The sequence below is a fragment of the Desmodus rotundus genome, unplaced genomic scaffold, assembly GCF_022682495.2.
Source record: "Desmodus rotundus isolate HL8 unplaced genomic scaffold, HLdesRot8A.1 manual_scaffold_100, whole genome shotgun sequence".
Taxonomy (NCBI): domain Eukaryota; kingdom Metazoa; phylum Chordata; class Mammalia; order Chiroptera; family Phyllostomidae; genus Desmodus; species Desmodus rotundus.
Window position 1 is genome coordinate 21013 of NW_026527153.1, and position 14095 is coordinate 35107.

The following is a 14095-nucleotide window of genomic DNA, read 5'->3' on the forward strand; positions in this document are numbered from 1 at the left end:
TCTGCACCCTTACAGAGGAGACAAGGCACCGACACTAAATAATACCACGGTGGAAGAAAAAAAAAAGAAAAGAAACCTGTGCTCTGGAAAAAAGACATTTACCTGCTTTAGTATCTGCAACAAAGTAAAACCCGGTCATTCATTTTCAACTTTGTATTACTCACCCAGCAATAAATATTTCTCAGGTTAGACAAAAACCTGAGAGAGCTTTTGGCTAGAGTGTAAGCTTGGAGAACGAATGTGGTCATGAGCTCGGTAAACAGGGAAGATTTCCCAAAACTCTTCAGAACAGATCCTTCAGTTCAGAACTGACACGCCACGCAGGTGACCACCAAGCGTAACATGACCTAAATTAAAATGCCCCGTGAAAAAGAAAAGCTAACACTCTGTGGGACATGAAACCATCAACTCATGTTTCATAAACGTTTACTTTCTCAAAAGCATCAAAATCTTCTCTGTATCTATAAGCACTACTCTATTATTCTGAATATAGATTATACCATACAACTGAGGAAATGCAACCCAGAACTTCATAAAGGTTAAGCCATTTCTATGATGTCAGCAGCGTCTCCTCTGTTTCGAACAGACACTGGGAGTGTGGCAGAGGCTCACCCTGCAGTCAGCCAGGGCACTGGTCCCAGCGTGAGCTCAAAGAACCCTCCAGAACAAAATCAGAGACTGCTAACCTACAAATTAATTTACAGTGGAACTCATAGGACCATCAGGTACTGGTTCTAGTTTTGTAATAACAAAATCTATTCTCTCCTGAGTTCCAGTGATCGAGGGCACGTGACAGGCCTTCGGAATATGCCAACAGGCAGCAAAGGCTGTTCTTTAATAACCCCTGTAGCAAAAAGAAGATGAGTGTGGCCTCTATAAAACTGTTCAGCAGAAAGAAATCTCAAAGACCACTGACCTGGTCCTCCTCTTCATCCTCATCCTCTGCCAGGCGCTGCCTGCCCACTTCGTACAGCCTGCACACTGTGTCCATGTTGAGAGCGTCAATGCTGCTCTGGTTCTGAAAGAGAATGTCCAGCCCACGACAAGCAGTTAGTCTCCAGAAGGCCCACCACATCCACGCCTAGGCTCTGACTGGCCCCCGTGCACCTGATCCTGATAATCAAAGCTATCAAAGCTTTTGATTACCCCAAGTTCTTGAAGTGACTCTGAAAATGTTATACCTAAGACAGAAAAGGAAATAAAACCAGGATGAGAAGGCTTGGCCAGGAAGGAATACAGGCACAAGAAAGACCACCATCCTTGGAACAAACCTGTCTCGCTCTGGCAAGAGATCTAGACACCTGTAAAAAAGGGATAACCTGCCCTGGCTAAGTGGAGTGTCGTCCCGTGCACCAAAAGGTTACGGATTCAATCCCTCCCTAGTCAGGGCATGTGCAGGAGGCAACCAATAGATGTTTCTCTCTCACATCAATATTTCTCTCTCCCTCTCTCTCTCTCTCTTTTTTTTTTAGTGAAGATTTTATTTGCTTATTTTTAGAAGGAGGGGAAAGGAGGGAAAAAGAGAGGGAGAAAAACATCAATCGATTGCCTCTCGTATGTGCCCCAGCCAGGGACTGAACTCTCAACCTAGGCATGTGCCCTGACTGCGAATCGAACAGGCAGCCTTTTGGTTTGCGGGATGACGCCCAACCGAGCCACAGCTTGTCAGAGCTGTCGATGTTTCTCTCTCTCTCCCCCCGATTCCTCTCTCTCTAAAATCAATAAACATACCCTTGGGTGAGGATTAAAAATAATAATAAAGAAATAAAAATGAAAGAGGAATGATGTGTTCATTCGGGATGATAGGAGACAAGACTCTCCAACACTGTTTTATACTGGCATTTCCTTTTTATTTCTCTTAAACTGTACGTCTCCCAAACTCCACCAAGTAAGGTGATCAGTAATCCACCATCAGGAATGCGTGAACTGTGTAACCCATCTTACATCAAGCAAAATGCCTGTAGTAAAGCGACCCTGAACATCCCAACGGCACAGCGGGGTCTCTGCTGGCCCCCTTTACCTCGATGACAGCAAGGTAGCAATCCTTGGTGTCCGTGCACAGGTCAAAGATGTTCCGTTTCACGTCAATGGTGGCTGGAAAACAGAATGCGACAAAACTTGGGACTGGACTATTGCCAAGACCTTAAAATCAACTTTTCCTCTAAAAGAATTCAAGGTCATTGTTTGTAAATATTTCCATAATTGCTCTGCTTTTTAATGAAAAATTAAAATCCTCTCATAAAAGGGAGGGTCTTAAATAAGAAACATCAAAATATAACAAAATGGTCAAGGTCTGCCCCTTCAACTTTACCTATAGGTTTGTAGTCAGTTGCATTAAATGTTCGGAAGGATGATCCAAAGGGGCTTTTCATCCTCTCTTCCATTAAGTCATCTTCATCATCTGCCTGCAACATAGCTAGTTGGGGGCAAAGGGGGGGAGGGGGTGGGAGAGTTTGAAATACTATTAGAATCAAAACATCCCCTATTCCCAAGAGTCCTCCTAGCATATCCCCACTAATTTAGCAAATGGCACCCTCAACTTCTCATCTAGCTCCCAACAAGCGTTAACAGGGTAAAGACTTACAACGTCACAGGACAACAAATGCAGAGCTTTTCCTTTAAGTTCATACTAATACACATGCGAAATTACTGCATAATATTTCTTTCTATACAAGATCTACTTATCTTCAAAGTGACCTTTTACCCTAAATCAACATTATTTCATCTCCTCTCTTCTCACCATTTGTGTATCATTTTCTCTTTTATGCTATACAACTTTGAAATGCTTTCCAATTCACATTTGCAAGCACTTTCCAAAAAGGAAGAATCACACTAGGCGGGGGAAGGGAGGAAGGGAGTAACACGAGTCCGAGTCGATCACCTCCATACATCACCGTCCCCGTGTGGTTGAACACCACACGGCACTGATCCAGAGCAGGGACTGTGTGTAAAAGGTGGAAAGTGCGGAGGTCCCACTAGGAGGGGAGTGGTCAAGAAAAAATATTTTATTTTAAAGAAAAACTGTTTTACACAAAAACTTCTTAGCCAACCTCCTGGGGAAAATTCTGAAATATCACTTTTTCCCGCTCCTACTAAGTATTGTTTTAAAAGGCATTGAGATCAGGGGAAAATAAAAGCATGCAACTGAATAACACTTCTAAAACTCTCCTCCGGTGTCCTTACACATGGGAAAGCTACTGAGTTCCCTTCCTCTCAACAGCAGAACTTCATTTTACTCTTATGCCTAGTAGTTGACTTCTGTAGAGCAAAGTAAAATCCTGCTAAAGACAGGATAAAAGTCGATTCATTATTTAGGGAAGTGGAAGGCAGGATGCGGTCAATTTTCCCAACACAAAGCAAACGTGTTGGTGAAAGTCATCGGTAATTACCAACACTGACCCAAGTCCACTGGAGAGTCACTAACACTTCAACCCAAAGGAGAGGCACCCGATGATGGCCTGTGTGGGACCTGTGTAGATACTTTCAACAGATATTGACAGAAAAACAAATCATTTCTGTCTCAAACTAGGTAAGTGGAAAGACTGACATGGGTACAAAGGATACAATCTCAGTATTGATGATGACCTCCAGCCCATTCGGATGGAAAACGCCACTGATGTTCATGTTGAACTTGTCAAACTTGTGGATGGCCTGTGCAGAGCGGACATCCCAGAGGACGCCATCATTTAAGACAAGATCATCTGTAGGATTAAAGGTGGCACAGTTCCTCTTGTAGTTGTTGGCAAGATCTGGGTTAAACAGAGTCAACAGCTTGTTGCCAGTCTGAATATCATAAATCTTTAGAGAAGAAGGGGTGGGAAGAGAAAAATCAGACCAATCCATTCGTTGACAAATTCAAAGAGAAGCTCTATAAAATTATCTCTCCCATGCTTTCCAAAACCCACCAAAATTACAAAAGCCCTAATATTGTAAAATAACTGGAAAATAGGAAGAGCACAACCGTCCCAGAAAAGTTTAAGTGCTTTGGTTCCCACTCAAGGTTTGAAAGGTCTTCACAAGTATGCAAATGAGAAGTGAGAGCACAATAAGGAAAACAAAACTCTCTTCTCCCCTCCCCCTTTCAGGAAACAGAAAATGTTTCTAAGATTAAAACTGGGAAATTCTCCATATAGATTAACTACCAATTTTCCATAGAATCCTCTTAAGGGTTACTTTTTGAAAAAAGGCATCAGTGAACTACCCTTTTCTCCTTAAGATCTCCTTCAGCCCTATAATACTAAGTTCCAAAGTCCACAGTGTGCGCAGCCCGTACAGAGACCAGGTCTTTCCCATTGGCTTGCAGACATGCTGTCATATTTCCAGTCTTTAAAAAAAAGACATCCTCTAACATAGGGACAAAGAAGGAGACACCACGAGGAAACAATCGAACACATCCAGATCGTGGGACAAGACAACTAGCCTGGTCTCTTCAAAAGTCAATGTCATGAAAAGTGGAGAAATGGTTCTTGGCTTTAAAACTTAGTGAGACATAACAACCAAATGCAATATGTGAATCTTGGCTGGATCCTGGTTCAAAAACAAAAAAACAAAAAGCATTTGAAACCAAACACATCAGGAACAATTGGGAAAACTGAGTATGAAGTGAGTATTAGATATTTGGGAATTACTATACATTTTCTTAAATTTGATGAGAGAGGATCATTAGGTGACGAATGTCCTTACTGTCAAGACACACACGCCACAAGACAGGAATGTCATGTGTTTACAATTTACTTCCAAATGATTCAGGAAAACACGCACATTTACACAGAAAGAAAATACAGCAAGTCATTAAATCGATGGAACTAGATGGTAGGTGTGTGTACTATTCTTTCAACTCTTCTATACATTTTAACATTTTCAGAAGTTTAGGAGAAACCCTTCACCATCCCATATCCCACCTCAAGCTGCTACCCTCCTCTCAGCTTTGTTTTTCAGCAAAACAGTTCAAAAGACTTGTCTCTACTCAGTGCTGTCCACTTCTCTCCTGCTGTTCCCTCATGAACCCACTCTCATCAGGTCTTCACCCCGTGGAAACTTGCAGGGGGCTAGCTCCTGACGCAGTTAACAATGACCTCCATGTTGTTAAATCAAAGGTCACCTCTCAATTCTCATCTTCGGCAACTCCTCAGCAGTTTCTGACCCAACCGATCAATCCTTTCTCAAAAGAGTCTTCCCTTGTCTCCAGGGACATACATTTTTTTCCTGGGGTCTCCTGCCGCCTTACTGGCTACTCTCTGGTCTCCTTCCCAAGTTCCTCCTCACTTGACAACTTCTAAATACTGGTGCATGCCCAGACTCTGTCCCACACTTCTCTTCTCAGCTTCCTTGATGAGCTAACCCAGGTTCAAGGTTCTAAACACCATCAACATGTAGACAACTCCTGTATTTGTAGCTCCTATTCCTGACATCTCGCCCTCATCTCCCAATGTGTATATTCAACTGGCCATTCCCTACTTCAGTGTCTAAGAGAATCACAAACTTCGTGTGTCCAAATCCCAGGGCCCAGCCCCATCATCTGTCAGCACTGCCACCACCTGGGCCCATCCCCACAGCAGCTCTCACATGCCAACTGGTACAGCACCCTCCTCACTGGTCAGCCTGCTCTCGCTACTCTCGCAGAAACCAGACTCACTTTCAGGAACTTTAGATCCAGTCACGAGTCATCTGCTCAGCCTCCCGTGTCGTCACCTTCCTCAGAGGTAAAGTCAAAGGTCCTAACAACAGTCTGCAAGGTACTAACACAGTACGCCCTCACTGACCTCAACTCTCCCCTCCCCAACCCCGCTTCCCAAGTACGAGCTTACTTCCCCGACAACCCTTGTAAGACACTCTTCCCCCAGATAGCTGCGTGACACCGGTATGGCCTTCAAGATGCTGCCCACACTTACCCAGCCACCACCTATCCTAAATAAAACAAAAGTATCCCACACCACTAACAAACACTCTCTACCTCTTACCCTGCTTTCTGTTCTTCAGCAGCAATTACCACCTGATATAATGTATATTTGCTTCTTTACTTATTGTCTCCCCAATGAGGCTTCATAAACACAGGGACTTTTTCATCTGAAACTTAGTATTTTAAAGTATTTGCCTTGCTAATGACATCTTTCTCAAATTGCCAGATTAAGTTTCTGTCCATTCCTTTTACATTTTCCCCAGATAGCTTAGAACTACTTCATCACACTTCCAGATTCTAACCAGAAAGAACGCTGGTGAACATCTCCTGGCTGTGCACAGGCCTCACGTCCTCACACTCAGTGTGTAAGATTCCAGTGTGAATGAGCAGGCACCATCAGTGTGGAAGCAGACCCAGCACTTACGTGGGCGATGTCTCCCTTCGTGCCAATGACCCGATCCTGAGAGTGCTTGCTGAACTCGACGTAGTGGTCTTCTGTGAAGGAGTGCCTACGGACAAACGGAAGTGCTCCAGCAACGGCCCCGCGGGACACGGTCAACTGACTGAGAATACAGGGGGTCCTCAGGCTCTTGCCCAACTATACTCACTTGAAGATTCTCAACTCCCAAAAAGAAAAATATTGTACACTTAAGATTAAAAAGAAAATTCCCTCCATCCAAGCAAATCCAAAATAATTAACAGGAATTACTTGGTTAAAGAAATAGCTGCCAAGGCACATGTGCTCCTGAAATGCGCCCTAGCCAAGGGCGTGGCTACCGCACGTGCACGTGAGGAAGTAAACACGTGTGTCACTCTGGATTCCCGAAGGGTCTGCTGTGGGATGGAAGTGTACATGCCCAGTAAGGACATCTAGAAATTAAGAAAGATAAAACCCTGTATTATTGGACATGAGCCAAAGCATTTCTCTCCTTCCAAAAGGCTCTGTCTGAGTCCAAGAATCAGAGGAAGGGGGTATAATTAGGTAAACTGTAAAACACAGAGACTAAGCTGGAGAAGATACATACTTCATATCAAATACTGATTTCATTCCCCAAAGTGCAGACAGAGGCTGGCTCCAAGTAGCAGATGTCAGCAGCAAGGACCCATCCTAAAAGAACCATGTGTTTATATAAATACAGACATCACTGTCTACCATCAGCGTTTTAAAATACAAGCTTAAAAGATACTGTTGAATAATAAAGAAAACAGAAAAATTCCCAGGAAGCAAGAAATGGTCAGAAGCTGTTAGGATTCAAGTACCATACTTTGCCATGTATGATGCGCTCCCATGTATAGTGTGTGCCCACATTTTTGGCCCAAACTTTCTGGAAAAAAATTTTTCGTTTTAATTTTTAAATTCAATTATTTATTTATTTATGTTTAGAAACAAAACCAGTCGTCCTATTCCAGGGTATCACTTTGCACATGAATATCATTATTACTTTCTAGAGTTACACTTTTAACTCAAAAGCATAAATAAAAGAATTAAACACATTTATATAGATACGGAATTAGTACTACCATACATTATAAGAACCCTTATTTTTCCCTAAAAAATTTGGACAGAACGGTGTGCATTACACACGGCAAAATACAGTCGATGCACCTGCACTGTCCCAAGAAACAACTACGCTGACGATAATATTAAATCCTCACAAACTAGTAACATAAAATACAACAGCTCCAAAAGTAAAGAGGGAAAAGTTTGGAAAGATATGAAGATGGTTCCTCATTTCCTAATATTTGGCCATATTCCTCAGTCTTGAAATAATCAGTCAACTGAAAATATCTGTTAGACTTTCTAGCTAGGACTTGTAAAGGTTTTTCAAAGAGAAAACCCAATAAAGGGTAAGTCTCCTTTACTCTAGAATCAGGAAAATTATCCTTGTCATCTTAGTAGTCCAGACTTTTAGGAATAGCAAAGGTATCAATTCCACCCACAAAATAGTACTAATAAACTATGACCCACTGGAATCACATAATGCTCATTTTCTTAAAAATTCAGTGTTTTCAGATTTCTGAATAAAAAAAAATTTATGATCACAGTTGGTAATCTTTTTTCAATTAAGGCAAATTAAATGACGTGTCATTTATATATGACATATATGACATACACACATATCTATATATACACAGGCAGGTAAGTATCTCCAGGTCTTAAAACAGGGGTTGGCAAACTATACTCTGCAGACCACACGTCTGCAACTAGTCCACCGCGCTGCTGCAGCACCGCAGGCAGTACACAAACACACGAGCACGGCTGTGTTACAATAAACTGTGTACAAACACAGGCAGGCAGCCAGCCAACAGCGCTAATGTGCACCAGCCCATCTTAGAAGAATGACTGAGAACAACCTAGGATGGGACCCTTACCCTGGAAGGTTCAAGGTGTGTGATGGCCGAGTTGTGACAGTTATAGCTGGCCTCCTCCTGTCCACTGAACACATTATAGAGCTTCAACTGCCCGGTGCAGGTGCCAAGCATCAGGAACCGCTCCCGTGCTGAGAACGCACAGCAGGTGAAACCACTCTCATCCTCGTTGGCTTCCCGGAACACTGAAATAGGACGGAACCTAAGCACCCCCGAAGAGAGAGAGAGAGAAAAAAAAAATCAGAGACAAAGAATGTGCAGACTCAGAAAAATAAAACTTTGCTAGAAGGATGAAAGAAAAAACAGAGCATTTATGTTTTAAATATCTTCTTCCAACACATCACATGGCTAACAGTTGTTCATTTTCATTCTAAGAGAAAGGACCTCCACCCACAAATTTATGCAATAACTAAAATTCCATGTTTAAAACCTATAATCCCATGACCTTTACCTAATTTGTAAAGGATCAAAATAGAAGACAACTTGGACCAGCACAGAAACAAGCTGAGGAGCCTAGAAACAGCATGTTCCGTGGCTTCTAGAAAACATACTAGCTGTAGTAAGAACTACAGTATAGTATCAGTATGTTGCCAACAATCACACAAGGAACCCATGGCTGACTAAAGGGGGTACAGTCCCATTGCTCAGCTATTCACATGAACCGACAATCTCTGCTATTTCAGGCCAATAAAGGGTTTTCTGGACTAACCACTATATGCTGATAAGGCCCAAATCATTCCAAACCCCAGGAAGTGAGGTGGCCTCTCCTTACCTGCTAAAGATAAGGTGCCTATCAAAGCATCCGCCATCCACCCCGCCATACTTTGGAAATGATGCCCTGCGGTTCAGCCTTGAGGTAAAGTTTATTGGTGCCTGCCGCCTCTGTTTTGGCTCAGGACACTGATGAGGAGTGAAGAGAGAGAAAGGTGGGCAGGTGGCAACTGGGTTCTTGCAGCGTGCATGCTGCTCCCTAAGATATTCTGTGATGATGCTGTCCAGCGTAGGAGGGGAAGGAAGATGTCTGTCCAACTGCTTTTTTATGGCTGGGCTTTGGCTATAAGCGCCATGGTCCGACTTCTGCCGTAACACTCTGATTTTCCTGCCATTGCAGGGTGATGGTCTCTCTCTGATAAAACTGATCCTACCAATCAAAGGGGAGCTGCCTGCATAAGACGGGCCAGGCAGAGCTAGTGAACCCTGGGGGGGCCGTGGCTGAGGATGGGCAGCGGGGGCAGGAGGGACAGTGGCACCCACAGCCACATGGCTACCCAGTCGAGTTGCAATTCCATTGGCGATGCGAGGGGTTCGGGGAAGAGAGACAGGAGAAGCAGCAGCAGTGACTGGGGTGAAGGCAGAAGAATGGGAGGCAGCAGTCATGGGCAGGTCAGCCTCTTTCGTCAGCACAGTTGCTGTCTCCCCAAGCCCTTTAGAAATGAGATGGTTTCGTATCAACAGAAGCAGCTCTTTCTCGGGGAAGGAGATCCTTGACTGGGCAACAACATCTGCTTTCTGCAGTCTTGCCAGGGACACATCCGTGCCAATGAGAAGTGGCTTTCCTGACACCCGCTCGATGAGCTCAGCGGCATACTTGCAGAACTTGACGTGGTCACTGCGTTTGTCCTGCAGTACAGGCTCCTTCATCAGCTGCTGGATCTGGCAGCTGCTAAAAAGGGGCAGCTTGCTGATGATCTGCCTGACAGTGCTGCTTCGAGACAGGCCCACCAGGGCCTTGCAGGCCAGGGCCCGGATCTGGTCTGCATCTGTGATGGGCATCTTGATGGAGAGCAAGGACAGAAGCACCTTGATGCCATTGTTGGACTGGACCACATTCCACATCTTGGCCAGGGTGTGCTCGCTACTTTTGGGTGTTTGAGGCAGCTTCCTCCGAGGAGTTCCAGAGATAAATTTGCCAATACTGGAAATTCGGTTATCTGGGCCACACACACAATTGATGATAATTTGAAGTGCTGACTTCTGAATTTCAGCATCATGGATAAAGAACTCACCCTCAGCCACTCCCAAAATAATGCTGATACCTATTGGGGGGAAAAAAACACAATAAACACTTATATTATCCCTCATTAACCTCATGGCCAACTTCGACGGTTGTTTCAGAGTCAAAATTTAAAGTTCTATTCATTTTGTTCCACTAAAAACAATCACACTTTTAAAAAAATGTACAAGGAATTGTTTGTATAAAATACAATCAGTTCCACTATAATGTATCTTTATGAAGCAATATCTCATATACAGTTGTTAAATAGGGGAATGATGTCAGTAGCATGTGGACTTAATGTCTCACTAAGGTTAATGTGCAATTTTTCCTAGGTAAGGAAAGCAAAAATAATGAGGCTAAATTAAAAACATCAGCAGGAAAGAAAAATCCCCCAGCCCAGCTACTCCAGGGCAGCAGGAACCTGCCTGCTGTAGCTGAGGGAAGTTAAACACCAGCGGCAGGGCCCTGGGCATTCCGCCCAGAGTGGTGCACCCCAAGACCCACGGCCGGCCACACTGCCTTCCATGCTCACATCAGCAGCAGCCCGCACCAGCCATGCTCTTAATAAAGTGTATTTTCAAACACAGTGTATTTTCCTTTTGTTTTTGTGTATGATAGCTTCTCTCCATTCTGAGCTGCTTGCCAATTACTAGTTTTACTAGGGCTTAGATTATAAACTTGCTTAAGTTTTTTACTACCTGCACCAACCATGTGTCCTGTAAACCGTATTTTCAGTGCAAGACTCTGCAGAGTACAAGGTTGTCAGGATTGCACATACAGCACAAGAGCAGGAATGCCTGTGCCACTCAGAACACCCAAGGTCACTAACATGACCCCGTTACGTAGATCTGTATGGCATGACTTAGAAGAGACAGACAGGCGCCCTCCTCTACCACCTTCTGTTCTCACCGCTTAGGTCAGATAAGTAACCACAACCAGACCGGCAGAAGAAAACGAACCCAGACCAAATGACAAAAATGGCAAGGTACAACCTACCTACAGTGGAGACAGTGGAGCCAGCCTCATCCAACACATCCACTGGTTCTGCCAACTGGAGCTGGATTTTTGGCACAACAGTAAGAATAGCCAGGACATCCAAAGCAAAGCGCACAGTGTCGTTCCTGGACAGGAAGAAGAATTAATCAAAGGAAAATAGGATACAGCCACAAGAAACAACACATTAAAAAAGAAAAAAAAAGAGGAAGAGCAAGAGAGAGAAGAATGGATCAGCACCACTACCTGTGTGACTCTGTCCCCAGCCAATATAGAGGGTTTGTAAGTTACTGTAACATTACTTGCAAAAAAACATGGAAATGGAATTTTAGCCTGTCAAACTGCTAAGATTAAAAACAAAGGATAATCCCCAATGCTGGTAACAATATAGAGATGGATGCTCTCAAACTTTTGGTAGGGGTAGAAATTATCAATAAGGCACTGTTTTTAGAAAATAATCTGGAACTATGACGCAAGATTCTTAAAATGTTCATAATCTTTAGCCCAGAAATTTCACCTCTTGGAAACTGTCCTAAGGGAATAACTAGACATACAAACAAGTATCTATGTATTAAGATGTCCATTATTACATCATTTAAAATAGCAAAATAATTAGAAAATCTACCTAGACAACGGGAATACATATGTCAGGCATGACACACTTGCATGATAAACTGTTCTGCAGGTACTGACAACGGTTTTCAAAGAACTGTTATTAAAGACGAGGGAAAGGCTCAAAATACAACATTCATGAAATAGAATTAGGTGTAAAATTTAAAATGTGACAGTATCATCAAGTACTGGCAAGAAGGTAAAGAAATAAAAACTCCTACACTGCTAATGGGAGAAGAAAACAGTATAATCCTTTTCCAAGCCCTCTGATAAGATCCAATAAAGATGAAATGCAGACACCCTACAACCCAGCCTGTACGTATCCTCTGGAGACTCCAAAAGGAGGTTCATGGAACCATTCATTTGATAGCAAAGAAGTAAAAATAAAAACCCAGAACAAACGTTAAACATCCATCAAGAGAATACACTGTAGACAGAAATACAAGAGTTCAAATAAATACCAACATGTATTAACCTCAAAAACATAAAGGCGAAAAGGAATCTACAAAAGATGCATACAGGATAATATTTATATAACTTAAAAGCAGAAAAAAGAACTATATTATTGTTTATGTGTACACACAAATGTATTGCAAAAATATATGAATGGAGAGAATGCACTGCAAATTCAGAAGACTGGGCACTTGGGGTGGGGGGGCGGGCAGGGGGGGCAGAAAATGTAAAGGAACTCAGAAGAAAACACAGCAACATGCCAACCCTGGGTATAGAGTGGTTGTATTATTCTCCATACCTGTCTATATTTTGAAATATTTCATAAAATGGATGAATATAATAAAATACTCTAATTTCAATTATATACATTTTCTATACATTATAGAAAAAAGACTGAAGAAATTAACAATGGCTAAGAACAATTTTCTTTTCTCTTCATATAAGGCTTTATATATTCTAAGCAGAAACAAGTATTTAATTTTGTTTTAAACTTTGAAGACATATTCCAAACATATTTTCTTAATAATCCATATAAAGATTTACCAGTCCAAAATGTATTTACAATCTTCCTCGTTATCTTTTGAACTTTCATCACCTTTTAAGCAAAGTTCTCAAAGTAAATATAATAACCTACTTTAATACTCTAAAACGGTGGTGTGGTTAGGGAATCCTTGGGGGTCTCTGAGACCCTTTCAGAAGATCCTGTAATATAAAAACTATCTTCAAAGTAACAGTAAGATATTATTTCCCTTTCCCACTCTCATTATCTCGCAAGTGAGTGTGCAGTGGAGCTTTCCAGAGGCTGCCATGTGTGACATCACAGAGGAATGAATATAGAAGCAAATAGGAGATATCAAACCAGACATTTTTATTTTTTATATTTTATTTATTTTCAGAGAGAGGGGAAGGGAGGGAGAAAGAGAGGGAGAGAAACACCAATATGTGGTTGCCTCTCGCATGTCCCCTACTGTGGACCTGGCCCACAACCCAGGCATGTGCTCTGACTGGGAATCGAACCTGCGACCCTTCGGTCCACAGGTCAGCACTCAGTCCACTGAGCCACACCAGCCAGGGCAAGCCAGGCATTTTTAAAACCTGCTGAAACAATCGGGTTTTATTTTGGAAATTTTTCATAAAAAATGCTAACATGCAATAGGTTCATATTTTTAAAATAAATTCATAAAAAAATAATTTCATATTTTCTCAATTTCTAATATGGTAAGTATCACTAGATATAACACAAAAACAAAGAAGGCTCTTTGGGGTTCTCAATAATTTTGAATACGGTAAAGTGGTCCTAAGATCAAAAAGTATAAAAATGGCTGTTCCAAAAGTATCCCCTAGATTTAAAATCCTGGGACTTAGCAAACAAGCTGTTTGCACCATAAATAAGCTGCTCGTGTCTTTATGGCAATGGACGGATGGGGAACGTCAAGAACCACTATAGATACAAACTTTGTTTCATTTTTCTCTTCAGACTGTCTTTTCCAAAATATAGTCTTAATTCTTTTCCATCCTCCTCCTGCAGAACCCACCCAGCCTCCTGATCAGCTGTCCTCTCTGAGCCTCATCCTGTCCTATTGTGACTGCTTTTAAACTCAATTGTGAAAAATCACAGCAAAAGCAATAATATTTTTATGCAAAGATAAAATAAGAATGACCCCTATGTGCAGCATTTATTTTTAATTATTATTTTTCAAATCCTCATCTGAGGATATATTTATTGATTTGAGAGAGAGAGAGAGAGAGAGAAACATCAATCAGTTGCCTCC

At 42.2% G+C, this 14095-nt stretch overlaps 1 protein-coding gene across 2 annotated transcripts in view; it reads right to left on the reverse strand.

The window, feature by feature from the left end:
• DCAF1 (DDB1 and CUL4 associated factor 1) overlaps positions 1-14095 on the reverse strand; it is a 53026-nt gene that overhangs the window by 9267 nt on the left and 29664 nt on the right. For both annotated transcript variants that reach the window (XM_024565689.3, XM_024565690.4), the window contains exons 13-22: positions 11262-11386; positions 9042-10305; positions 8273-8471; positions 6925-7007; positions 6324-6408; positions 3565-3798; positions 2882-2975; positions 2312-2416; positions 2021-2094; positions 917-1018 (exon numbers count right to left, since the gene is read on the reverse strand). In XM_024565689.3, the coding sequence (XP_024421457.2) occupies positions 917-1018; positions 2021-2094; positions 2312-2416; positions 2882-2975; positions 3565-3798; positions 6324-6408; positions 6925-7007; positions 8273-8471; positions 9042-10305; positions 11262-11386 (2365 nt within the window). The remainder of the gene's footprint in view (positions 1-916; positions 1019-2020; positions 2095-2311; positions 2417-2881; positions 2976-3564; positions 3799-6323; positions 6409-6924; positions 7008-8272; positions 8472-9041; positions 10306-11261; positions 11387-14095) is intronic.